Raw genomic sequence first — 27,906 nt, forward strand, 5'->3', positions numbered from 1 at the left:
TAGTCATGACCGACTCTGGGGTTGTGGTGCTCATCTCACTTTATTGGCCGAGGGAGCCGGCGTACAGCTTCCGGGTCACGTGGCCAGCATGACTAAGCCACTTCTGGCAAACCAGAGCAGCGCACAGAAATGCCATTTACCTTCCCACCGGAGCGGTACCTATTTATCTACTTGCACTTTGACGTGCTTTCAAACTGCTAGGTTGGCAGGAGCAGGGGCCGAGGAACGGGAGCTCACCCCGTCGCGGGGATTCGAACCGCTGACCTTCTGATCGGCAAGTCCTAGGCTCTGTGGTTTAACCCACAGCGCCACCCGCGTCCCTCTTGCAACAGTACACCATGGTAAAGTATTACATACCTGTGTAGCCACTGCCTTCACTCTTTTGCAATATAGTTTAAGCAATAGTTTGGGCTCTTCATCTTTATATGCAGGAGCTCCCTGGCTATTTGTACAACTTAATATGTATAACTACACCATTTAATTCTATGAAGAACTGTGTAGGCTCTAGAGCCCGAGAAAGGCCTTCAATAATTTATAACGTGATTTCTCTCAGAAGAGCTTTAATTTTATTGCTAATATTATGGGACACATCCAAGACCTTGCAAGCCTGGTTTAATGTTACTTATATAATGTCAGCATTTGTACTCAACAGACATCTTTAAGGGAAAGGAAAAAGTTAAATAGGAGTGGACAGCCCAGCATTAAGAAAAAAAGGGAAACCTGGGATCTCTGTGGGAATATGGGGTTTTTTAATTATTATTTGTTTGAAGAAAACACCTTGCTTTTCTACATCTTTTACTATATGGGAAAAAGCAATGCCTTGAATATTCCCATAAGCAAAATGTGGGAAACATAGTCTGTGCTTTTATTTGAGACCAAACATCTGCAGAAAGGTACAACATCCAAGCTTACTGACTGCTATGTTTCCCCAGCTTCTGATCCTTGTCTTAGTTTCCAATAAAAAGGTCTGTTTTATTTAATGTATCATCTCTGACTTCCTGAGGTATGATGTGGTCAAAGGCAACTTTATCTTTATAGCCTGGTGCACTGCCTTCTGCAGATTTAGTGATGCTCGAAGGGTTTTTTGTGTTCTTTTTTAAAGAAAAGATACAAGTGTTGAGGTAAAACTGTTTTGGCAGCAATCCTTTAACTTGATTTCATCTTGGCTTTCTTTATTGCTCTGCAGGCCTGTCAGATAAATGACCACAAATCCTAATTCTTGAAATCCAGACCCTTTTCTGGAAGAATCCTCCCAGAGGCTGAGAACGATTTTAATTTTTTTTAAGCAGTTTGAGATGCTCTTCTACATGCCCAAATACACAGCACTGCTGCTTTAATATGTGTGTGGAGGAGTTTCATGTTTCATTCTGTGACCAAGGAAAGGCACTGTGTGGACAATATAGTATTATAGTTTACGTGCTTAGTATTTTCCTTCACCAAATAATCCAGGAAGCTAAGCAAACTATGGAGCTTTGGTTCCTGCAAGCATAGATGCTTTGATATGTATCCAAAGGCTGTTTCATTTATTTCAACAGGGAGACAACTCTATGCTCACATTTGTTGGGTAAAATAAATAAATAAATAAATAAATAAATAATAATTTATTTATACCCCGCCCATCTGGCTGGGCCTCCCTAGCCACTCTGGGTGGCTTCCATAGAAACCAAAAATACAGTAAAATATCACACATTAAAAACTTCCCTGAACAGGGCTGCCTTAAGATGTCTTCTGAATGTCAGATAGTTGTTTATCGCTTTGACATCTGCTGGAAGGGCGTTCCACAGGGCGGGCACCACTACCGAGAAGGCCCTCTGCCTGGTTCCCTGTAGCTTTGCTTCTCGCAATGAGGGAACTGCCAGAAGGCCCTCGGCGCTGGACCTCAGCGTCCGGGCAAAATGATGGGGGTGGAGACGCTCCTTCAGATATACTGGACCGAGGCCGTTTAGGGCTTTAAAGGTCAGCACCAACACTTTGAATTGTGCTCGGAAACATACTGGGAGCCAATGTAGGTCTTTCAAGACCGGTGTTATATGGTCTCGGCGGCCGCCCCCAGTCACCAGTCTAGCTGCCGCATTCTGGATTAGTTGTAGTTTCCGAGTCACCTTCAAAGGTAGCCCCACGTAGAGTGCATTGCAGTAGTCCAAGCGGGAGATAACCAGAGCATGCACCACTCTGGCGAGACAGTCCGCAGGCAGATAGGGTCTCAGCCTACGTACCAGATGGAGCTGGTAAACAGCTGCCCTGGACACAGATTTGACCTGTGCCTCCATGGACAGCTGTGAGTCCAAAATGACTCCCAGGCTGCGCACCTGGTCCTTCAGGGGCACAGTTACCCCATTCAGGACCAGGGAATCCTCCACACCTGCCCGCCTCCTGTCCCCCAAAAACAGAACTTCTGTCTTGTCAGGATTCAACCTCAATCTGTTAGCCGCCATCCATCCTCCAACCGCCTCCAGACACTCCAGACACCTTCACCGCCTTCACTGGTTCTGATTTAAAAGAGAGGTAGAGCTGGGTATCATCCGCATACTGATGAACACCCAGCCCAAACCTCCTGATGATCTCTCCCAGCGGCTGCATGTAAATGTTGAAAAGCATGGGGGAGAGGACAGAACCCTGAGGCACCCCACAAGTGAGAGCCCAGGGGTCTGAACACTCATCCCCCACCACCACTTTCTGAACACGGCCCAGGAGGAAGGAGCGGAACCACTGTATGACAGTGCCCCCAGCCCCTCAAGACAGTCCAGAAGGATGTTATGGTCGATGGTATCAAACGCCGCTGAGAGATCCAGCAGAACTAGGAAACAGCTCTCACCTTTGTCCCTAGCCCGCTGGAGATCATCAACCAGTGCGACCAAGGCAGTTTCAGTCCCATGATGAGGCCTGAATCCCGACTGGAAGGGATCCAAATGGTCCGCTTCTTCCAGGCGTGCCTGGAGTTGTTCGGCAACCGCTCGTCAATCACCTTGCCCAAGAATGGAAGATTTGAGACTGGGCGATAGTTGGCCATCGTGGCCGCATCTAAAGATGGTTTTTTAAGAAGCGGTTTAATAACCGCCTCTTTCAGCGGGTCTGGGAAGGCTCCCTCACGGACGGAAGCATTCACCACCCCATGAAGCCCATCGCCCAGTCCTTCCTGGCTAGCTTTTATAAGCCAGGATGGGCAACGATCCAGGAGACAGGCGGTTGGTTTCACTCGTCCAACAGCCTGTCCACATCCTTGGAGGTAACAGATTGGAATTGATCCCACTCAACTTGACTAGACAGAACTCTAGCACTCTCCCGCCCCGGCCCTGCTCCCACGGTGGAGTCTACTTCTTCCCGAATCTGAGCGATTTTATCTGCAGAAAACTTTGCAAAATCATTGCAGGAGAACATGTGGCCCGTACTGGGCCCTGATGTTGCAGGTGGTTCCGCTAAATTGTGAACCACCTGAAAAAGTCTCCTGCTGCTGTTTTCTGGTTCTTGAGTTTCATGTCAACTCAGTGGCCTGACCATGAAGGAAATCTGTGAGTGCATTAGCGTTGACACATGCCTTATGGAAATGATGACTAAATGAATTGATAAAACATGGTTTGATTACCCAGTAGATCCATATAGATTTGGATTTTGTCAACCTATCAGCCAAGAGAGCCCTGTGTTACCAAGACATACATGGCATGGATTTTCTAAAGTTTTGTACACATTTCCTCTGCACAGCCCACATCTGAACTGACTGTAAAGAGCTAAGCAAAGAGCTCAGCAATACACTTTGGGGTGAAAAGTTGAGCATGTTTAAGCCCATTAACTCAGGGGTGACCTAGATTTTTAGTGTCTTTAGTGTTTTTAACAGGTGATCCCCAATGTTAACCAATGTTAACTTAAGTTCATTGGTTTCAGTGGATCTACTCTAAATATGACTACCAATGTACCTCAGGTTACATACGCTTCAGGTTACAGACTCCGTTAACCCAGAAATAGTACCTCGGGTTAAGCACTTTGCTTCAGGATGAGAACAGAAATTGTGCAGCAGCGGTGTGGCAGCAGCAGGAGGCCCCATTAGCTAAAGTGGTGCTTCAGGTTAAGAAGAGTTTCAGGTTAAGAACGGACCTCCGGAACGAATTAAGTACTTAACCCGAGGTACCACTGTACATTGTAATCTCCCAAATATGCATATTATTGTCATGCTGATAGATATACAGTACTAGGAGGACATCTGAGTTCAGTATAAGTTGAACTTAAAATCTAACATGACTTACTCTCAACTATTGAAGCCCTTTTTAGATACTATTTTATTTGCAAAATGCCCTTGGGAAACATTTTCTGAAAGAGGCTGTAAAAGAATAAAAGGATTGACCTGATTGATAACATTATCACAGTATTTATGCACATTTTTCGGAGCTGAGAAATTTCCCATTTGGTATCTTTATTAAAATAAAGCTTTATTTGCAAGTTATTTGAGGACATTTCAAAATCAGAAATGTGCTTCATGCTGTGTTGATTACTAAGAAGGAAAAGCAACTTAAAAAAAAATCTGAGGAGAATGAAAGTTTAGCTTCTGTTCTCAATGACATAGAACTTTTGTTCCCAAATGTTTGGTCAAGATGCAGAAGTTGTTTGTGAGAGGCTTGTGGGTGCACTGTAATCATGGAAGCAATTAGGAAACAAGACGGCAAGTATGCAGAGGTCTCAGGCTGTATAGACACTATGAGTTTTTATAACTGATATTTTTATCCAGTTCATTCAAGCATATATTAGCTCTGAGGGTGCATATGTGTGCAGTAGCTGGTCTTATAAATTATACTTAGGTCTGAGAATTCTACTCCTTAGAAGCCTGCCTGGCTGCCTGACTGCTCAACCCTTCACTTTTACCTTAAAAACAAGGTGGCCAAGGATTACACCTAAGTTTGGCTTCCTAGCCTCATCTCCCTACATATTAAAATGTCTTTTTGCTGCTCCCTGCTCCCTTAATCTGGCCTTGCAGTGCCACTGGTCACACAGAAGAGGGCAGAGAGTTGTCCTCTGCTACGCAAGTGTATAGGACTTGATCTAACCAGCCTAGGTTATAGCAACGTATATTGGTGGTGGTTGTGGTAGGTGAGGGGTGGAAGCATGGGACAGTGGCGATGGTAGAACCCTTGGCTACTTGATATTTAGGTAGAAGTGGCAGGAGTTTTTTTGGAGGGCCCCCGGGCAGCATGGAGTCCTGGACCCACATCCCTTAATCTGGCCTTGCAGTGCTACTGGTCACACAGAAGAGGGCAGAGAGTTGACCTCTGCTACTCAAGTGTATAGGACTTGATCTAATCAGCCTAGGTTATAGCAAGGTAGATTTCAGTTGAATAGTAGGAGAAAAATCTTGATGGTCACTGCAGTTCGACAATGCAGCCAAATGGGTGGTATTTCACTAAGTTTTACTCACAGGAGACCAACTGAAATGAATGTCCCTAACTTATATTCATTTCAGTGGGTCTACTCTGAACAAAACTTAGTTGGATACTATCCAATTATTCTAAAGGGCTGGAGAGATCTCACTTTTTGGAGCTCTTCAAGCTGTGACTGAACAAGTTGGGGATAATCTGACTAACACTTTATGCATAAATCAATCTTGCTGTCTGATGTAATTTCAGGATGTTTATGTAGATGCCACCAAGAAACAGCCCTCAGATCAATCTGCTGCTGTTTCAGGACTACAGTTGAGTTGTCAAAGTGATTTGGAGCAGCAGGAGAACAAGGAGGAGATGGCGCTGACAGCTACATCTGCAAAGAACAGGATGGCTAAAGGTCAGTTGACCCAAGTTCTGAGAAATGCATGCTGTTCACAGATACCTTGCATGATTTCACCTGGAACCACTGGATCTGTATAAAAGCACAGAAAACACAGAACTCTATAGAATCATGGTGTTAGAAGGGACCCCAAGAGTCCCTTCAGAATCCCATTCATGTGTCTGCCACAGATACATCTGATCATTCAGCAGCAGCATTGAATAAAAGTCACTTTCATACTGAAACAAGAATAGTCAGTGTTATTCACAACAGATGGACCTTTATTATATTTAATTTGAGGCTCCATTTTCCCCCACCACTGTTGCTCAGCCTTGGTATTAATAAAAAAAAGTATGTTATTGTGTTAAAACTATAAAGATGTCTTCAGTTTACACTTTTTATTTCCAAAAATATGCTTACCGTTTATATTGTTTCAAACTTTTAAAGTGCTTCTCAGAGATGCTTACTACAGACCTCTCTCTTATGTTCTACAAATGGTAAAGCAGAAAGCTAAAGAACAGCAGCTCTCAGCCATTACAGCAGGGTGCCTGTGTCTGGTACATCATAATTCTGGGCTCCTCAACCTTTTGGTGCCCAGGGGTACATCTGGAAACCAAAGAATCTGTTGTGAGCTCCTCAAAATGGCCATTTTATGGAAGAAAAACTGGCTATGCTCAGAACACCTCCCCCGCCCCCCCAAAAAACCCTGAGGTAAAATACTTACTGTCCAAAACAAACAAAACACATACAAAAAAGCATCCTCTCACAAGCATCAAACAACAACAAAAGCCAAGAAACACATTTATAAAAAACTGAGAGAAGTAGGGGGCATGACAGATGACAAGGGGAGTGTCTGAATGTGCCATCGTGCCAAATTGAAGGCCCCAGTCATTGCTGTTGATATGCAACCTGTGTTATAATATTAAGTTTACAAGCCATGTTTGCTTACTTACTAGAAATAACTCCCACTGGAGACGTTATAAATATGAGTGGGATCAGTGTTTACAAAAGAATCGCTTCTTTGAGAGCAGATTCACGAAGGAAGCAAGATCAGGAACAAATGTGGAAGTCACTTTATCCTTTGATATACCAGATCTTTACCCAGTCTTTACCCACTACATACTGTCATCTTCAAGGATAAGAAATGACAAGGTTTCAAGACTGAGCTTGCTGGGTGGGTAAAACCCAACTCCTTTCACCATTTTGCCATGGATTCAATGGGAGTCCTGTTTCCAATCTCAAAAAATGCTGTGAATAAATATATACGGTTCAGAAAGTAATAATCAGTGGGGCTGGTTTTTATGGGAAAAGCTGAGAGAGTTGTCAGTGTCTTACATTGATGACACACAGTTCAGTTCTCTGCCCATTAATCAAATGTGACTGATTCTAAAGACTGGTTTATTCATTCTCTGAGGATGTGGTAAATACATCCAATGGGGCACCATAGTGATCCTTGTCCTCATGCGTCTGCCTTATCAAGTTCCTTTAAGGCAGTTAGAGCTGATGTGCATAAATATAAGTGAGGAGGCCCCACTCACACAAGGAAAAAGGGCTGGGTAGATCACATGAGCAGGGCCTACTTGGGTTGGCATTTGTGTGTTTAGCCCTATGCATAGTAAGGAACATCCAAAGAGCCCCAGGCTCATTCTAGCACTTTTCTACAGATGATATGCTGGATAGGTTATTGTGTAAGCTGCCAGGGGACTCAAACTCCAGACTCTGGTACAGGATCCCAGTGTATTACTCACTGCGCCCCAAGTTGTCCTTGTTTCAGGGCAGCTCTTGGGCAGAGGAAGCGATTGGCCTTTCTGTGCTGCTGCAACAATGGCCAAAGGGATTGTTGCAGCTCATCAGTCCAGTCAGACTAGGTGATCTGGAATCCAGCAGGGGACTGGCTGACCTGTTGTTTCAGGTTTGGCTACAGGTTCCTGTCCTTGCTTTGCAAACCTGCCTCAGGCTCATCTGACTGCTGTTTGCTGCTTTGGACACTGATTTCTGCCTGACCTGAATTCTGTCTTGGGCCCCTCTGAGTTTTATCTGCTGCTCTGAGTCTTTCCTCAGCATGGGCTGGGGCCCACCATGCACACCTCTGACCTTTCCATTGGACCGGTACTTGCACAGCTAACCTAGCAGGTCCCTAACACATTGTATGAATTGCCTCCCTGAGAAACATCAGGATTACACATCACAGATGTCCCATAAAACAGTAGGAGATTGTGCTAATCCCAGCAACTGTCACCCTGGAGCATGAATGCAGAAGACCTTAAGGACACCCTGTGCGAGTCTAACATAACCTTCTGGATTGAAATGCCCATCCCAACTGACTTCAGAAGGACCGTGTTGATATCCACATATCTGTATGTTGGCTTCATCTGGATTGTTTGATTGAGCTGCTGATGAACAAAACACTGCTGGCCATCAGCATACAGCTTAAGCCTTTGCGGCTTTGTAGAGAATATCTGCTGAGCTGTTTGTTCATAAATAAACAAGCAGTCATGTCTTATTTCCTTCATAACAGAAATAGAAATGTGAGGGGGTAGTAATTCACAATCAGACTGCTCAGAGGCACGAGGCCAAATCCAGAGTGCCTGGCTGTGAATTAATACAACATGCCTTGCTCTGGAGTGTCTGGCTGCAATTGCAAAATTATACTATAAAATACACTTTCCCCTCTAGCCTCGTGGTGCTGTCAGCTGCGTAGAGTGTGCCGTCATGCAGCATTTGATTTCTGAGTAGCACAGTGATTTAAGTGCTGCCAAACTAAACCAAAGTAAATAGTCATAGACAAGGTCGTATTCAGTGCCTTCCTTAGATGGGTGTGCAGTGCAATGGGTGTGCCCAGTGAAGGAGCAGTAGCATCATGGGCTGCTCTCGAGAGCCCCACCTAAGTTTCAAAAGTGGCTCCCTGAGTAATATTCTCCTTGAGAAATAAGAAGTCAGCATTACTAGCAGTGCAAAAAGCAGCTAGCTGTGTGTGTAACTGGATCTTTTGGCCAACATCCTATTCCTGAGAGGCTGGTAATGGTGGGATGTTTCATGTACTGTAGACCCCTAACCCCATGCTGTGTCTCCTGCTTTATTTTCAGATTCATCAAAGGGAGTGCTTCCGAAACACAGAGCAGAAAAGAAACCAAATTCCAGGCCTGACGTTGATGATAAAGATATCAGTGTTACAGAAAGTGTTACCCAAAAAAATCAGGGGGAACACATCTAATGATAATGCACCCTACTTAAGAAGAGGAACAAAAAGTGTGTGTGCCTTGTTATTAGACATCCGTGTAAACCGAAGATGATGGGCGGGGAGGGGAGGGGAGAAAGGGGTTGTATAGGCACTTGTACTCACACAGAGCTCTCCTCCCCCATCCTCTGATCAAGAATATGAGTCTGCCAGGCCCACAGGCCCACAGTTGTTAAAATAACACCAAGAAAGGGCCATGAGTTCTGTGCAATTGATTACAATTGATTGGTTTCTGTTCTTCAGTTCCTCAAAATGTGCTATATTATTCTGCCTAGTACAACTAGTCCTCTGGGTTGTACTAGAGCAGCCTTCCCTAAGCTGATGCCCTCCAGATGTTAACTTGTGTCAATCCTAGCCAGCATGGCTATTGGTCAGGGATTATTGAAATTGTAGTTCAAAACATCTGGAAGGCACTAGATTGGGGAAGGCTGTTGTAGTCTATGGTTAAACTAGACTAGGCAAGCAATATGCAGTAGAAAAGGTGTGATTTGCTTTTAAATCCCATCTGCTTCCTTCTTTGGCAGGAGCTCAGCAGAATGCACTCTTCAAGTTACTACATCTGCCTGCAGGCTCTTCTTCTAATTGTGACATTTGCTGTTCAAGCATCAGGCCCTTCAAACCTTTATCCACCTGCCCTTTAAAAGTCCCTGTCAACAGAGAGCAAGCTGCACTTTATTAGCCCTGTTGTTTGAAGGCTTTAGCAACACATGAAAGCAAATACCTTTGCTGTCTCTCAGGAGATTGCTATCAGAGTCCTGGATTATGAACCCATCCCATAAATTACCATCTTCAGTGGCTGAGCCAGCAACCCAGTTGTCTGAGATCATTTGATAAACAAAGGACATCCTAGTTTCTACCAGTCAGTAGGGCTACTTCTGACCTTCAGAGATCTTCCAGACACTCTTTATCTAGCATGCCAAGCATGACTCTAAGTAAAGTGCATGAAAAATAAAAATAAAAACCCACACACAATTATTTTCAGTGAGAATGATAACATTTGACAGGATCTGATAATGAGTTGTAATATGCTGGGTATAGAAAGTTTTATTTGTGTTTGTGTATGTGATCTCAATTCACAACAATGGCTTTGCCAATGATGAGCCAAGTATTCCAGATGCCTTGATTATCTCTGAGAACAATTTTTATATGGCGGTGGAGATTTGCAGAAATTAAAGCTCAGACTTTAATGTCAGATCATTTCAAATAATAATAATACACACAAAAAATTTTTTTTTATTATTTATATAAATCTGTATTGGACAGGTGCTGAAAACAAGACTGTGTAATCCTGGTTTTAAGAGAATACATTAAATTGCCTGAGGATTTATTTTAGGATTGTTTAAGCTACATAAAAAACAAAAGTAAGCGCAATCGGAGAGTGAGTGTAGGCAGTGCTCTTGATATACCGGTAGCTGTTATCAATAATACAGAAGCATTCTGATGAGTCTGAACATGAACGAGTCTTTTGTCCACTTTATTTTTCAGACTCCTCTGAAAACAAAATTATTCAATCTTGTCAGAAATTATTGTACCGCTGTCCACATCATTGAGTATGAAGGCGGCAAGGCAACGAAAGAAGAAATAGATACTCCAGTGATGGTGAAATGAATGTTGCTGCGCTTTCAAAAGCATTGAGACTTAAATGCGGTGATACTGATTTATATCATTGAAGGAAATAGTAAAAAGAGGAAGAAGAAGAGTTACTAAACCTTTGGATAACTTTGGAACAGAACAGCTTCGGAACAGTGGAAGTGCAACCTTGTTACTCTTGCTTGATCTCTCAGTGGCTTTCAGTATTGACCATCGTATCCTCCTGAACCGTCTCTGTGAGTTGGGAGCAGGTAGTAATGTGTTGCAGTGGTACCGCTCCTACCTACAAGTCTAGGATCAGATGGTAGCATTGGCTAGACCCTGTTTTACATGTCTGAATCCTCTGGATTTCTGTTTTATTTGCTTTTATTTGCTTTTAAGTGTTTTTCTGTCGCCGTTTTAGGTTGTGTATCTTTGTTTTAATGATATAGTATATCATGTGCTTTTTAGACTTTTGAGAGATTTTTTCAATTTTAAGCAGTTTATAAATGCTTTTTAATAAATAAGTAGGAAGTGCAGCCTACACACACACAGCCTTTAGGCTACAATTCTATTGCACACTTAACCTGGGAGTAAGTCCCATTTCACTCATTGGGGTGTACTTCTGAGTCAATAGGCATAAGATTGCACTGCTACAAAATTGATCAGCCACTATGCTAAAATGCCGCCTTACCTACACCTGCAAGAAGCACTGGCCTTTCCCTCTGTTGCACCTGGTAATCTAGTTGCAGAAATGATCCACCTGGCTGTGCTTTGGAGAGTTCTGTGATAAGCAGGTATCAGCAGGTTTTACTTTTCCAAGGCTGGATCTGCAGGGAATGATTGGAAATGCTCCAGTGACTGAATTTTCTCCTGCCATGCCACTGTCAGGGCATAGGAAGCCTGTCAGATTAAATAGAGAGAAGAAAAAAACAAAGTGCAATTCTACTTTTCCTAAAAGGTAGGGGGAACACCACTCCAGACACTGCTTCCTTGCAATAGTATCCACAGCAAAAGAGAAAGAGGCCTTGGCCCTGTTAGGAATATATCCATAACACAGGGCAGGATGCATGGTGTATAAAGAACTTTGCAATGCTAATTTTCCAAGGGTATATTTGCAGCCCCTGTTCAGATTATCATTGGCAACACCAGTACTCTGTTTGATCCATACTGCCTCAAGTAATTTGGCTGATGAATGCAGCTTTGTAAGAACTGTGGGCTGAATGTGTGCAGTTCTTCACATTTCTTCACAAAATAAAGCCTTGCTGATCTCAATGGGACTTGCCAGGTAAGTGTGTTAAAGACTGCAGCAGGTTGGTTACACTTGAGTTCCATTGATTTCAGTAGGAACTAAGTCATGACTAACTTTTCCCATTGATTTCAAGGGAACCAATACACTGTCTGGATGCATGTGTGCTTCTATGACCAGTTTCTTCAACACATGAAGTAGGATCAAAGCCAGACAGTTCATAAATCAAAATCCCAATGTCTTCGGAAGAAGATGAAGTGTATACTCCCTCTCTGCACAATCTGTGCTTGTAAAGACCTTCTGTATTTAGTCCTAAGCTTCTTCTTTCCAGAAGCAAATCTAGTCTCAAATCCCTGACAATTTCTCTTACTCTTTTTAAAGTGTTGAACATTGTTTGCCCAAGAGTCTGAAGGTTAAAGAATTTCCAGATCCACTTACTATTCTCTTCCAAGCGTAATGGGATCCAGAAAAGACCTATCATGAAATGTGCTTCAAGGGAAATATTGTTCTAAACAAAGAATGAAGCTTTGCTAGAACAAAATCTAAAATCTATTTAGGAATAAAAATAAGAAACATTAAAAAATAATCCCAAAATATTGTATCAAACAAAATCAAGGTAGGAGTACAAAAATGTCCAATGAAACAGTCATCAATTCTACTCTTTTTCCATAATTTGCCACAGGCTCTGTTGCTGTGGGTTGCAGAAGGCTACAGAAGAAAATTAAGAAACCTGAATTAAATAATATTAATAATTATGTCATTGATCATTCCCCTCCAAAGTGAATAGGAAATGTAGAGCATGGTGGAAAACTTCATACAGTCATGTAATTGACTAAGCAACATACCTAGATTCATTCATTTATTTTTTTTAAAATCACAAATTATAATTCTAGTTCTATTTATTTCATTGAAAGAAGAAAGCCACCTGCCTCCTTCATTTATTTGTTTGGGTATTTGTTTTGTCAGCTTCTGGGCGGGGGAGGCTTCCTTCTCAGAGACTCTGTGGGATATAATATAAATTAAACACAGAAAAGGTCAAAAACTTGTTTTCAAACTTTTCTCGAGTACAATTAGCGTAATATTTTAACAGCTGGCAGCTGCAGTAATTACTTTTAGATTATACATGGAAATCTGTTGAAATATAATTAGTCTGATCTATGAACCAGGTAATTATAGTAAACACTCCCACATTTTCTTAGACCTCATTAACTTATTTCCTTTTAAAATTGCTAGATAATGACAGTACATTAGAAGTTTATCCATAAAATGACACTGAATAATTGGAACCCATGTCCTGGGACATTAAAGGACAAAGTAGCACTTCAGTGTTCAGTGTCCTGATGCATTTTAAAGTACCAATGCTCATATCAGCAAATAGTGTGTGACTTTGAGAGAGAATGGACACATCAAAGCAGAAACAAGGTGTGAGGGGACAATATGGTTCGTCCCCAATCTCAGCTTGCTCCTAAGAGCCAACTAAAATATTGATATAATGCAAAATGAATGTCTTAATACCCACAAGATCTATTTACATAAGTATATCATTACAGCATAGCCACCATGGGAATATGGTTGAAGAGTGATATTAAAATACCTCTTTCTACCTTAATGATAGAATCTTCTAGGAATGTACAAGAGCTGCCCAAATATTATTTTCATGGAGAAAACATCTTGGCTTCTGCATATAACACAGGAAGACTCAAAGTACATATTGTGTATTATACATGTCACCAGGGCAGGCAGAGGAAGAAATGTGAGACAATGGTATCTTTATTGTCTGGAGCCCCCCGTTCCTTCCCTTGGCAGTGTGGGGCTTTTGAAATATCTCCAACAATTATGGTGAATGGATTTGTGTGACATTGCAAGTTGACTAGCTTTTGGGTTTGAACTGTTGGTGACAACTAATTGACATTTCTTTAAAGTCTTCCAGAACAGGAAAGTTCTCATAAAAGAAAGCGATCCACTTCCTAAAAACTTTCCCCCCTGAAATAATATGACAGCAGATCCAAAGCTTTAAGAAGGCTGCTGTGCCTTTGAACTACATGGAGGGTTGAAATTCTACTAGATGTGACTTTTCATATTCCTGTAGCATGGTGGTGGGGCCATACGGTGCCATTTTCCTTTTTGTGTCTTTGAAAGTCACAGGAGCTCTGTCAGGAGATGGGCTTAGCATTGTCGCCTTTCCTATAGACAGCGGCACTGCATGTAGAATAGTAATGTGACCGATATAAAACAACAGGTGGACATTTGCCCATCACTGCATTTTCACTGTCAGGAAAAGCTTCACCTGTCGAAACTTAGCACATAAATCAATGAGCAAAAAAGCAATGAGTGAAGATTTTGTACTGCGGGTGTAAACAGGCACAGGATGAAGGAAGTAACCTGGGTGCTGACTACATATGGACCTGGCATCCTCATGTGATCCAGTTGCAGGGCTTTCAAAGGCTCCTGGCAGGGCTCCTGTATTTAAGGGAAATGGTGCGATGGAAAATCAGCAAGTTCAAACTTTCTCAGTACTAAGGCTTATAACAGGCTTTACTTGTTAAATTTTGTGGAGTCGTCGAAGACAGAAAAAGGTGATGCTAATTCTACTGGCAGGACAGTCCATGTGTGTGGTGCAGTGTCCATGAGAAGAAAGTTGAATGTTCTAGAAAGCAAAAGAGCTGCTGGTCTTTTAATCTCTATTGTTTCAGTTGTGCCTCCCCACCACCACCCATGGATTATTGAGGGTTTGGGGGGTTTTTTAACTATGAACTGTAAGCTACTCTGGACATTTCATTTGGCTGCGTACACACCATACATTTGAAGCACACATCCCCAAGTGATTCTGAGAACTGCAGCTCTTTAAAGACAGTTCCCAGGAGACTTCTCCTTGTTTTGCAGAGGATGTGTTTCAAATGTTTGGCTTATACGCAGTCTTTGTCTAGGGCAGGCTCCCTCAAACTCAGCCCTCCAGATGTTTTTGACCTACAACTCCCATGATCCCTAGCTAGCAGGGCCAGTGGTCAGGGATGATGGGAATTGTAGTCTGAAAACATCTGGAGGGCCGAGTTTGAGGAAGCCTGGTCTAGGGATAGTTAAGGCAAAAGGCCTTAATTACCGTAATCTAATCTAATGATTAGAAGTGATAATTTAATTGTGGGCTTTTAATTCTACCCAGACTTATAATGCCGCCATTGTTGTTTTTTAAAGAAGATAACACACTTCTTCTTTCTCTTCTTTGGCAATCGTAACCAAGTAAGATTGTCTTCCAGAAACATGGTTTTAACAATGAGTCTGTAAGTGACTGTGGAGGCCAATTCTGGACCCACACGTCCTTCCACAGTGGGGACATTAGTTCCCAGGTGGGAGTTGATCATGGTGTGGATTTGCCAAGCATGCCTTCCTCTTAGCACGTTTCTCCCTTGCGTTCTGAGTTCGCGTGGTAAAGGCTGTTATCCTACTGGATGCTGCTTGAGGGCTCACTTGTGATGAAGCAGAGCATGTTGCCTCTTTCCCATACTAGCAACTTTCCCCTCTATGCAGACATAGTCACATCATAACCCAACATCACCTCACTTGGGTGATACCTTGCCTGTGCAACCAGCAGCCAATGAAATGGAACAGGATGGAGAGACAAGAGTGCAAGACCTGTCATTTTAGCTATATATCTCCAAAGAAACAGGGAGGGAGTGCAGGTCTTTTTCTTATTTTGGTAGCAGCACCTGTCTGGAACACCATCACATCTATTTTTGTCACACAAGACAATAACAAGAATCACATGAGGTTCATGGCCTTTGACAGGGACCTAATTCTCACATTCAACAGAATGAAGTATGAATGAGGTGAAGACTTCTCAGCTAGTAGGAGAAATGGCACCATTGCAGAATGCAGATAGGGGAGAATTTGAAATATGAACCCTGTGTGTTAGAGGTATTGATGTTGGGAAACTGGTGAAAATGGAAGTGGGAGCAAGAATCACCCATGTTTACTTATTTGTCCCACATCTGGAATGTAATCCAGCCTACCTAAGTAATTAAGTAAATTATATATTTTTGTCACAGCAATCAACAAGACAAATAGTGTAGGTTTTGGTGGAGGACAAACTGCAGTGGAACAGAAACAAGGCTGCATGCGACAAATATAGAGTGGAACAGAAAATGATGCCTACTTACACCCCCAGTTAGAGATGGGAATTCTGTGAGCCTGGCCTGCAGCTGACCATAGGCCATGTTGACAGAGGCTGATTGGAGTTGAAGTCCAACAACATCTAGAGGGTCTCAGGTTTCCCACACCTGCTCTATAAGAAAAGACAAACTTCCTACAAGAGGAAAACAAATACAACAGGGAATGGCTGATCTACACCCACACCCCAAGGGGCTGCTATTTGTTTATTACTTGCAGGGTGCCTGTTTTTATATGGTAGAGGATTCAAAAGCAACCATCCCAAACTTTTTCTGAAGTGACAGAGTGCATTCTGCTGCCTCATTCTGTGAGTGTAGACCAGTCTCGGTTCCTCAAAATGAAAGAATATGTAGGCCTTTAGTCCCTCTAGGAATAACATTTTGGCCAGCAATTTTTCCTCAGGTTATTTAAGCCTACCAATCAGAACAATGGAGTAATTTCAAACAGTGATAGAGCGTCTAAATCCTTCCCAGGATTCAGTATTGTATTCTGAAGCAAAGTGTTTCTATGGCTTTTAAGTGAGTGAATCAATTGAAATGCATACACTTAAGCTCCCTACCTCTGTGGAAGTAAGTATATCCATTGGCTGGAAGGAGTGTGGGTGGGTATTTTGATGGTATGCCATGTGATATTTTCAGATTTCATTGATCCTGTCATTTACTGATTATTCTAATTCTTAAAAATCCTACTCAAGACCTTGGAGAAGCAGGAGTAGAAAGTACCAGTGAATACAGAAAAATACAAGGCAGAACTTCCAAGACATGGAATATCTCATTTTTGAAAGTGAAATGTCAGCACAGCTGCAGATATTAAAACTCCATAAAATGAGAAAAAAATCCACAGGAGACATATCAGGTCAAAATAGACGCACAAAACATTAAAATGAGTCCTATGTACTTGAACCATTGTTAATTTACTGGGTGCAATAGTTGCTTCCAAAAAGAAAATCACAAGCTGATGTATATATGTCATCCTCATAGAGCTAAATGCCAAACTGCTTGCATTTCCCCTAGCAAATAGTGTCCCTGGGTGGTGGGTGCTCAATTCATTCAGGATTGGAGGTGGAGCAGGCGGGAGGAATTAATCTTTAGCTGAGACCCTTGTCTCTCATGTTGCAGATCAGAGGCTCATATAAGAAGATGTGTTCCCTGAGACAGTGAGAACCCAAGGCACTTTGAGCTTTAAATAATAAGGTAAAGGTAAAGGTACAGTCGCGGACGACTCTGGAGTTGTGTGCTCATCTCACTCTATAGGCCGAGAGAGCCCGTGTTTGTCCTCAGACAGCTTCCAGGTCATGTGGCCAGCATGACTAAGCTGCTTCTGGCGAACCAGAGCAGCCCATGGAAACATCATTTACATTCCCACTGGAGCGGTACCTATTTATCTACTTGCACTTGACGTGCTTTTGAACTGCTAGGTGGGCAGGAGTTGGGACTGAGCAACGGGAGCTCACGCCGTTGCGGGGATTTGAATCTCTGACCTTCTGATCGGCAAGCCCTAGGCTCTGTGGTTTAGACCACAGCGCCACCCGCGTCCCTTTTAAATAATAACAACATATTAAATTTGGGCACCAAAACATATAACCATTCTATTTTGGAATAAACTGAACTAGTTTAGGTTTCTGAGTCCAGTTCCAAGGCATGACTAGTTCAACCCCTTGGTAATTTAGTTCTTAGGTGTTCTCTCAACTAGATATATTTTATTTTGCTTCGGTAAAAGCTTCTAAGAAGCAGAATTCTCAATAATCCGCGAGAAAGCTGTTTTGCAAAGCACTGCTAATCAGTACCACAAGATGGTGCTGTGTGACACATTTTACAGCTGATAGGGACAAGCAGCCCATGCATCGTTTTATAAGCACATTGGGTCTAAAATGCTTCCGTGCTTCACAGCTCCCCCCATCCCGCCTCTCCAAATGTTATGTTATCTTTATATTCTATTTTTATTTATTTAAGTGAATTCAGAAGTTAATATTTATCTAACAAGATTAAGATGCTGCCTGGTTATAATCAAAACCCCGAGCAGTTTGTAACTCTCCCAAGGCTACACTCTTCGCTTTGTTACACAAATGTTTTTGCCAGGCTGGAATGCTTCCATGAACTCTTGCTTGTCTGAATGGAGAATAGAGAGGGGTGTGTGAGTGTATTTAAAAACTAGCCTAGTGTAGAAATGTAATATTACATTTGCTGCTTCATACACTTTTGACCTTTCAAACCACAAGGAAGGTTGGGGGAGAGGGATGTTTTGCAGTTCCTTGAAAAAGACAAATCAGGTTTCATTTTCAGCTTCATTTTATTTATTTATGGCAGGCTTCCTCAAACTCAGCCCTCCAAGTGTTTTGAGACTACAATTCCCATCATCCCTGACCACTCGTCTTGCTAGCTAGGGATTATGGGAGTTGTAGGCCAAAAACATCTGGAGGGCCGAATTTGAAGAAGCCTGATTTATGGCATTTAACAAGTCACTGTGTATAGGTCTACTCAGAATGAAGTGCCAGATAAGTGTAAATAGGGTTGCAACCTTAATCCCATATAGATAAGCCTAAAACTGGTGAATTGCTAAGAAATGCAATCAACCAGCAAACGTTGATTCACTACTAAGCAGATAATTAAAGGAATTATCCCCTCCCCCCCCCCTTGTTGAGCTGTGTGTTTCCAGAGACAAGTTTCTCTAAATCACACTTTCAATAAGTTTGCGGCCAATTTCTCTTCCTTCTTCGGTAGCCATGGCAGCCTTCCAAATCAGCAGCAAAAGGTTTCCTGTAAAAGAAAGGTTTTCTTTATTTATGTGAGGATTTATCTTCTGCTTTCCAGTTCAACAAATTGTTAAGAGTGAATTTCTGTTTAATTCTTACATGCTGGTATTTTGAGAGCTAATTTTATTGTGTGCTGTTATATTCTAATAGATTATTGAATATTACATTATTTTGTTTGTTTTAAAGTTATGTTTGTATTATGCCTTTTTGTATTAGATCAGATTGTTATAAGGTGCATGATCTTTGTTGTACATTTCGTTGTTTCTTCAGGTTGTAAACTGCATTGTTTATAGTCAGTGCTTTTTTCTAAAAAATGTTTAGGGGTACTCTCATTTTCCTACTCGTATTGAAATACTGCCCCTCAATGAGGCCAAACTTAGATTCACAATATGTTTAGGTGTATGTATACCCCTGTGCCCCTCCCCCCCCCGAAAAAAAGCACTGTGTATACTTAAGATAGAAAGGTGGTATACAAATTAAAAGTTTAATGAAATGAAATGTTTATGCAGGCATTGAATGGCTGGAAGATACTGGTCCTGGACCATGCTGTTTGTTTGTTTGTTCATCCATAGCACTCAAGTATCTTCCCATCCTATTATATTTTGCTTTCGATCTGAGATGGAAGGCTTTGAGCTATCTATCAGGTAGGATTTTCAGGAACAGGACCTTGCAGATCAGAGTTCAAATCTCTCCTCGGCCATGACATTAACTAGGTTAGTCATCGCGTCTCAGCCTAATCTGCTTTAGTCACTGAAGGAAAAGTGGATAGGAGTGTAAAAATAAAATAAATATAAAAAGCAAAAAGTTGCTTTTTTCTCATTAATCCCACAAGATGGTGCCATGCAACGCCAATTTTATAGCTATCTGAACAGCTGTGTGGAGAAGTGGAGCAAAAGAACATTATTATAAAGCAGAAAAAGCATGCAAACTCAGCTTGGTGAAATGCGTATTTTCCTTAAAAAAAAACCTTTACAGGTTTCCATTCTTCTGTCTCATTTATTTTTGGGAATAGAATGAAGTTTATTTTTGGCTTCCAGTCCTGCCTGCCTTAATAGAGGCAGCCCCCATGACAGCGGGGGATTGTTGGCAAATAAAAAACAAGGATAACAGAGGATAAATCATCCTTGCAAATTCCCACCGGGACAGGGGGAATGGACTTCACTCGCAGTTCATCTCAGTACCTGGCTCTTGCTCGGGCATGGGAGGCAGGGAGGCGCTGAATGCAAAAGCACCTCACCTGGTGAAAACCCTCCTACACCACCATTAAGAAGCAGAGGTTCACTGTTTAATTGGATCTTTAATTGACTTTAAACAACTGGCGCGTGGTGGAAAAGGCTTGCAACAACATCTGCCAGACACTGTGAAGGCAGGAGGAAGAAACTGCACACAGAAGAAAAACTGGAGGCAACCCTAGTATTTATGTTACATGAACATATAAAACTGTGTGTATATGTGTGGTGCTGGGAAATAAATATTTTGATTCAACCTTGAAAATGCTAAGAGAAAGCTGGAGAGTCTTCATGGCTCATGAGGAGACCCTCCCTAGAGCCTGAAGAGGATGTTGGTGAGGGCAGAGACCGGAGGCACAGCGGGCTTTGTTTGGGCTGCTCAGCCTCCCTGCCTAACAGCTGATGTGTGGGGTTGTGCAGAAGCAGCTACCACTTTCCTGTGTATCCTCCAGCCTCCTACCAGCCCCACAGCTTCAATTCTAGTTGTGTACTGTGTGGTTGTCCAAACACCTACCTGTTTTCTCATTGACGCTATTCAGAGCACCAAGTAGAAACAGCACTTTATTCTGCTCAGGTGTGAAGTCTGCAATGAAAGGGGCTTTCTCTCCTTCCAAAAGCATTCTTGGTGGTAAGCCAGTCTGCAAACGATTGGTGGTCTCCTGGTCTGTATGAAAATGTGTGGCTGCAATGAAATCAACAGTAGCCGCCCAGTCCTCCCCAAAATTCCTTTCAGGACCACTAAGGTATGGCAATCTGAAATGTGAAGCAAGAAGAGGAAAGTGAGGTAATCAGTTTAAACTCCGTTGTTGTTGTTGTTGTTACTATTACTGTTGTTGTTCTTATACTGTATATTTTGGAAGCTGTTTGTTCACTATGCACACGGACACCTCTTAAGATATTGTAACCAATTTTCATAATGGTTCCTGAGATCAAGGAGTAGGTTTTTGTCCATGTTTGGATACAAGTGGGCATCATTTTGAATCAAGACACAGGACAGGCTTTCAAAACTGCATTGATTTTAACCACTGATTTCAGAACAGCACTGTTGTTGTTTTAGCAGTCCTGAGCAATGCCAGATATGAGGCTGCTGCTATTTGCCTTTATTTGCTGCTTCATAAAAAAACTCAAACACCACAAAATACAAAAAAAGCTAAAATCAATTAAAAACAAGGTAATGAAAAGAAAAACACGACATAGTGAACAAAATTCCTTCAGTGCCAATTATTAATGCTAAAGAAAGGACAGATTGTAGCCCACCCCACTAAAATATTAATTCTGCTATCAACAGGTTAAATAGCTTCTAATGTGATCTAAGTAAGAATAGATTTTCGGATTTTGATTAATTAATTGCACATTACCAGGAGCTGCATCACGTCCTGTTGGAAGAACTTATTTATTTATTAAGAGACTTTTCTTCCCAAAGAGACACAGAATTCAAAAACATTCAAGAATACATATACAATCAAACACAAATTAGAAACTTAGGGCAAATATACAGAATAAAATGTAGAACGCAACAGCCAGCAGTCAGTCCTAGGTTGATGCACTCCTCAAGCTATATCCTGAATAAACAGAAATGTTTTAAATTGACCAGTGCTTTTCGTGATGATATTCACAGGTATGGAATATTGGCACCTGTGGTTCCCCCACCCCACTCATGGCAGTTATTTTGTGCTGGCACCCACAGCACCTATATCAAAATAAGATTACAGGTATCTTTCCTTCTTTCCAAAACAGCACTGCATATGACTGCTGGAAAACAAAGATTGTTTCTCACACCTGTAAGTGACCCGTGAGTGTACATCATAGGGAACCTGCGAAAAACCTTTTGTACCTCTGCTAGTTTTCTCTTACCGGTTTTTAAACTTTTGCCTTCCATAAGCCAGGCTATGAACGTGAGCGTTCCACATGTACTTCAGTGCTGCTTCTTGTGCTTCAGGCGCTTCAGAGCTCAGTGCAGTGGATGAGAGATACTAGAAGAGAAGATGCCATACGCACATACGTACGCGCGCGCGCACACACACACACTCCATTAGGATAATAAAATAATAATAATAAATTTATTATTTATTTATTTAAACCACGCCCATCTGGCTGGGTTTCGCCAACCACTCTGGGCGACTCCCAGCAGAATATTAAAAACACAATAAAACATCAAACATTAAAAACTTCCCTAAACAGGGCTGCCCTCAGATGTCTTCTAAAAGTCAGATATTTATTTCCTTGACATCTGATGGGAGGGCGTTCCACAGGGCAGGTGCCATTATCGAGAAGGCCCTCTTCCTGGTTCCCTGTAACCTCACTTCTTGCAGTGAGAGAACCGCCAGAAGGCCCTCGGTGCTGGACCTCAGTGTCCAGGCTGAATGATGGGGGTGGAGAAGCTCCATCAGGTATACTGGGTCGAGGCTGTTTAGGGTTTAAAGGTCAGCACCAACACTTTGAATTGTCCTCGGAAATGTACTGGGAGCCAATGTAGGTCTTTCAGGAGCGGTGTTATATGGTCTTGGCGGCCGCTCCCAGTCACCAGTCTAGCTGCCGCATTCTGGATTAGTTGTAGTTTCTGGGTCACCTTCCAAAGTAGCCCCCAAAAAGTGAATGGGGGAGGGGATGGAACAGCATCTATTTTTCATGCAGAAGGTCCCAGGTCAACTCCCTGGCATCACTAGATGGGGAGGGAATGCCCTGTGTTCAAAATCCTGGTGAACCACGGCCAGTCAATGGCAACAATACTGAGCTAGATGAAGTTGTCTGACTATAAGGCAGGCTTCCTCAAACTCAGCCCTCCAGATATTTTTGAGACTACAATTCCCATCGCCTCTGACCACTGGTCCTGCTAGCTAGGGATCATGGGAGTTGTAGGCCAAAAACATATGGAGGGCCGAGTTTGAGGAAGCCTGCTATAAGGCATCTTCCCGCATCCTTAATTAAAAAATGATTGGTTTATTTTGCTACAGATGCGTGTGAGCTTTCCCCTTATTCAGATTTCTTGGAAATGAAGTTTTTGTTTTTGTTTTTACAAAGGGAAGTAACTGAAGATTGTAAATCTATCCCTCTTTTGCCAGCCCTTCCAAATCATAGCACTTGCATGACCATGTGGAGCTTTTGTTCATAAATACTGTATCATCCTTTGCATTGCAATCTTATACCTGCCTCACTGGCTTCAATAGGATTTACTCCCAGGTATAAGATTGTAGCCATAACTAGAATTCTCATTAGCTGAGCGGCTATTCTAAAATATCATGTCATTGATGCAATACCCATGGAATTGTGTCAGAAATGGATTGTCCCTGTTCCTTCAAAAATATCCCAGAATGTTTCATGTTCTCTTTCTTACTCACACTACAAATCATCCCAACATCTTGCAGTATTTTGCTGGTGGCATTAATTTAGACAGGTTCTGAAACATAGTAATTATTAACCATTGAAAAAGTCCTAAATTGTCTAATAAAGTAGGTGAGCAGAGATCATTTTGAAGTGGAAAAACAAGGAAACAATAACCTATTGCTGAAACTGAAAAAACAGAAGGCGCTACTTGATTGCTATCTTTAAATATATGGTTCTGGTGCAAAAAAACCACCCTACTATCCCTCTTGTCAGAAATACAGCTACAGTACCTTGAAGAAATCTCTCCAGCCAGCCATGGCTTTTGGTGCCTGGGCATTGCATTCTGCAACACTATGACAGAAGTCAGCTCTTTGCTCATCCGGTGGTAGTATTTCTATCTTGTCTGCCAAGTCTCCAAAAATGCCACTTTCCACTGCTCCCAGAAAGGGTACAATTGCTAGGTAGTAATTCATACCTGCAGTAATGGACAGCAGCAATATTGTTTTAGCAGAACATCTGGTGATATGGAAAAACATTCAAATTATTGGAAGTTCTGGTAAATGGAAGGCACACTTCCATGCAGCATCAGGCAAAACTTAAGACATCAATTACACGATTTAACAACTGGGTGAATGGCTTTTTAAAAAGTAAACTAGGCCACCTGAGCTTGCTATTTACATGACTGGGAGTCGTCGTCCCCCAAAATGCAATTAGCACATCCCCCAATCTGGATTAGTAGCATAGCAGGCAGCAAAGGCATAATGCACATCTCCTCCCAGGACTGGCCTAGGGCATTTGGCTGCTTAGGCAAGGCAGAAAATGCCATCCCTCACTACCTCCTCTGCCACTGCCTGCTGCTGCTACCTCTTCCTCTGAAGCACCTCTTGCTAAAGGTGGCAGGGGAGTAAAAACGGGCAGTCATGGTGGGGAGCAGCATGCTTTTCAGAGGTGGGATCTACCGTCTGTGGTGACTGTCTTACGTCACCTCATGGGCTTTGTCTACTCCTGTGCAAGGTTTTCAGTCTGAATTGGGTCCTGACTTCTGCAATATATTTAAAATAAGGAATTCATGCAGCCACTACTTGTATGAATGGTCTCACATCGAATTTGGCCTTCAGTCCCAATTTGTTCAATGGTCTAACTCCCAAATATGTGGTTCTGGGATTGCAGCCACAGGATTTCAGAGGCAGGAGGCCTCATTCACACATTGATAAATGCAGTGCTTTTTTCTAGGGGGACGCAGGGGTATGCATACCCCTAAACATTTTGTGAATCTAAGTTTGGCCTCATTGAGGGGCAGTATTTCAATATGAGTAGGAAAATGAGAGTACTCCTAAATATTTTTTTTTAGAAAAAAAGCACTGGATAAATGTATCAGTAACACAGAGATAATAAATACTATAAGCAATAAAGGTCCAATCCATGCTCTGCACATTTAGGCCCTACAAATTACTGTGTGGGTAGGACTCTGGTATTATGAAAATCTTCATGGATGAAAATACCTACACGCCCACCAGCTGCGCTCTGATATGCATAGATTATCTCCATCTTTCTTGCCGCATCTTGTGATGTTGGTTGGATCTTCTAGTCTGCCTAGAAGAAAATCAAGTACAGTATTACCGTACATAACATTTAATGATGTTTACATCCTACCACAAACATTTTAATGACTGGGTGAGTTGTGACGATTGCTACGAGGTAGGCAAAACCACCAGGCTGGAGCCAATTGGCCTGGTGGACAAATTCCTACCCCATATATAAAACCTTGCTGTGGCAACCGCCACAGCAAGGTTTTATATATGCCACCATTTCCCAGTTTGTTGCTCTCCAGGTATTCTTGAACAGCGACTCCCATAATCTCTGACAGATGGCCATGTTGACTGAGGCTGATGGGAGTTGGCCCAAAACATATGGAAAGGCTTGCATAAGACAGTTACTGTACCCAGCTGAAAATGAGGGCAGTGTAGAAGAGGGAATTTCATCAGGTGCAGCTTATCAACTGCAGCTGCTGAAATTCCCTGCTCAAGGCAACAGGAGTCATGTCCTCATTTCCACCCAGCCACCATATCGAAAGCCTACACAAAATCAATCATAATAACTTTTAACTTTTGCCACACCTAACAGTTCTCTGCAAATACACCTTACATTTCATATCTCCTCAGAAATAAGTTTGGCTGAGTTCAGCCGGGCTTAGCCATAGGTAGGTGGTTGTAAGATTGCAACTGTAGGCCCACTGTGAAATCTTTGAGGTTTTTTGGGCAGTGTGTGTGTAATGACCATAGGAACATTTGCAAGGGAGATTCAACTGAGTTGGAGAGGGTTAAACATTCTTCTCATGTGTTTCATTGTCCCTTCAAATGATCACTACCCAGGTACAGTGGTACCTCGGGTTACAGATGCTTCAGGTTACAGACTCCGCTAACCCAGAAATAGTCCCTCGGGTTAAGAACTTTGTTTCAGGATGAGAACAAAAATCATGCTCCGGCGGCGCGGCGGCAGCAGGAGGCCCCATTAGCTAAAGTGGTGCTTCAGGTTAAGAACAGTTTCAGGTTAAGAACAGACCTCTGGAATGAATTATGTACTTAACCTGAGGTACCACTGTACATGGAAAATATGGGAACAGGCAGTGTTTTTTTCTAGTGACACTCAGTGATGCAGAGTACCCCACCCCCCTTTTTAAAGAGCCACATCACATACCCATCACTTTATGCAAGGACTTAGTGGAGCTTGCTACTGAATAAGCATGCATAGCATTGTACTATCAATACAGTGGTACCTCAGGTTAAGCACTTAATTCGTTCCAGAGGTCCGTACTTAACCTGAAACTGTTATTAACCTGAAGCACCACTTTAGCTAATGGGGCCTCCTGCTACCGCAGTGCCCCCGGAGCACAATTTCTGTTCTCATCTTGAAGCAAAGTTATTAACCTGAAGCACTATTTCTGGGTTAGCGGAGTCTGTAACCTGAAGCATATGTAACCTGAGGTACCACTGTACATGTAAGGTGGAAATGGAAAGGAAATATGTGCTACAGAAAAGATGTATTCCTTGCTTGGGCTGAAGAACAAAGTTTGTGGGGAAATTGTTAAGAATTGGGATGATAATAATGAGCAGGAAGTGGGCGGCAGTGCTGTGACTCTGAGATATGAGCAGCCTGCTTTGGTTATGCCTGTAGTTGGAGGATCTTTTTTCAACGTTTTCTTTCGCTATCCTCAATAAAGTGAGGTGAGCTAAGCTAATTGGCCCTTTCATCTGTATATATAGAAGACACCCACTTCCCTATTGTGTCCATATGTATGATGTCTGAGCACTGGACCTCATTTTTTTACAAACAAAAAGCAGTGAGGCTAAGAACACCATTTTTGCATTGTAGAGCTTAACAAAAAGTGCTGAAATACATTTTCAAAGTCACAAGTCTCAACCTATTTCTCCTGCCATTTGAACCAAGAAGAGAGAGCACATTCCTAACAGTTGAGATTGTAAGGGAATTTGTTCATACCTGAAGAGTATTGCCAGCCATGCTGTAAAGCCAGTCCCCATAGGATATTTTTGTTCGAAATGTCTTGCAAACCATGCTGCTGGGGCAATCTTCCTGGGACATTGTTGTCAGCATCATTTGGTCCAGGAGGAGCGAAAAAGTTAGATGTGGCTTTAAGCAGGATTTTGTATAGTCCTAATCTCTGAGGGTAGCTCCACGGGTTGATTAATATGTTGTTGCCATTTACTGGGTAATCATCTAAATTTCCAGGTGCAGAATGCCATAGCAGAGGAACAGCATCACTGTAGCTTTCTGGCTCTTCAGCTAATTTTTCTGTGAGTTCTAGGCTGAGTGAAGAAGTAGCAAAAAGGAAGATGAAGAGATGCCAAAAAAAATTTCTCAGGAAAAGGCACCCCATGCTGGACAAGACCATTCTGTTTCTTGGCTTCAGAATGCATGAAAGTTGTTTTAAAAAGGGAGGAGCAAGTTAGAATGTGAAACGTACACGTACACCCTATGTAAATCAGAAATAAGTCACTCCTCCTGCCTCTCCTCTCTGCTTCCTCCTCCCCAGCATGCAGGACAAATATACATATTTGCACAGCATTACAATTTCATCTTGTTCACTTGGATATGTGCTCTGCTTAGCAAAAAAACAACTCCGGGAATGGTGGCAACCAGTTTAACCAGTCTGCTATTTAAGTACAGATAATTGAAGTGCAGATGATTGTGGGAAGTGTATTCACACAAATCTGTTTTGGTTTCTTTTCTTTTTTTCTCTTTTAACAGACTCTTCTCATCTGTAACCCCCAGTTGCTGCCCCCTTATAGTAATTCACCCTGGGTGGGATCCTACCATGGTCCTTGTTCTGCCAGCCCAACCAACCTCTGTAGCCAATCCAGAAGGCCTGAACAAAGATCTCTCCAGACATCTTGGCCACTTCCTGACAGATGAACTCCATATGGACGAAACAAGTTCACATGCTCAAATCTGATCAGGGCTTAATTATAATTATAATTATAATTATATTATTATTATTATTATTATTATTATTATTATTATTATTATTTCTATCCCGCCCATCTGATGCATTACCAAGCCACCCTGAGCAAGCACAAAAAGTTAACTTTTTGTGGCCACATCCACCTTCCAAGGGTTC

General features: G+C 42.2%; 2 protein-coding genes across 2 annotated transcripts in view; one reads left to right on the forward strand and one right to left on the reverse strand.

Annotated features, from left to right (window-relative positions):
* The window catches only part of THEMIS (thymocyte selection associated), a 69,048-nt gene extending 56,274 nt beyond the window's left edge, over nucleotides 1-12,774 (forward strand). The window contains exons 5-7 of the mRNA XM_079970774.1: nucleotides 5,610-5,763; nucleotides 8,832-8,994; nucleotides 10,469-12,774. Of these exons, the coding sequence (XP_079826900.1) occupies nucleotides 5,610-5,763; nucleotides 8,832-8,959 (282 nt within the window). The 3' untranslated portion in view covers nucleotides 8,960-8,994; nucleotides 10,469-12,774. The remainder of the gene's footprint in view (nucleotides 1-5,609; nucleotides 5,764-8,831; nucleotides 8,995-10,468) is intronic.
* A 5,461-nt stretch (nucleotides 12,775-18,235) lies between these two features.
* On the reverse strand, nucleotides 18,236-27,218 carry LOC307213517 (protein LEG1 homolog). Its single transcript, XM_079971447.1, has 6 exons — nucleotides 26,769-27,218; nucleotides 24,777-24,863; nucleotides 23,561-23,745; nucleotides 21,801-21,919; nucleotides 20,461-20,699; nucleotides 18,236-18,721 (listed from the first exon to the last, which is right to left on the reverse strand). Exons 1-6 carry the CDS (start codon nucleotides 27,178-27,180, stop codon nucleotides 18,633-18,635), a joined length of 1,131 nt encoding a protein of 376 aa, XP_079827573.1. The 5' UTR covers nucleotides 27,181-27,218; the 3' UTR covers nucleotides 18,236-18,632.
* Between the last annotated feature and the right edge of the window lie 688 nt (nucleotides 27,219-27,906).

This window comes from Podarcis cretensis, assembly GCF_951804945.1.
Source record: "Podarcis cretensis genome assembly, chromosome: 3".
In the NCBI taxonomy this organism is placed as follows: Eukaryota; Metazoa; Chordata; class Lepidosauria; order Squamata; family Lacertidae; genus Podarcis; species Podarcis cretensis.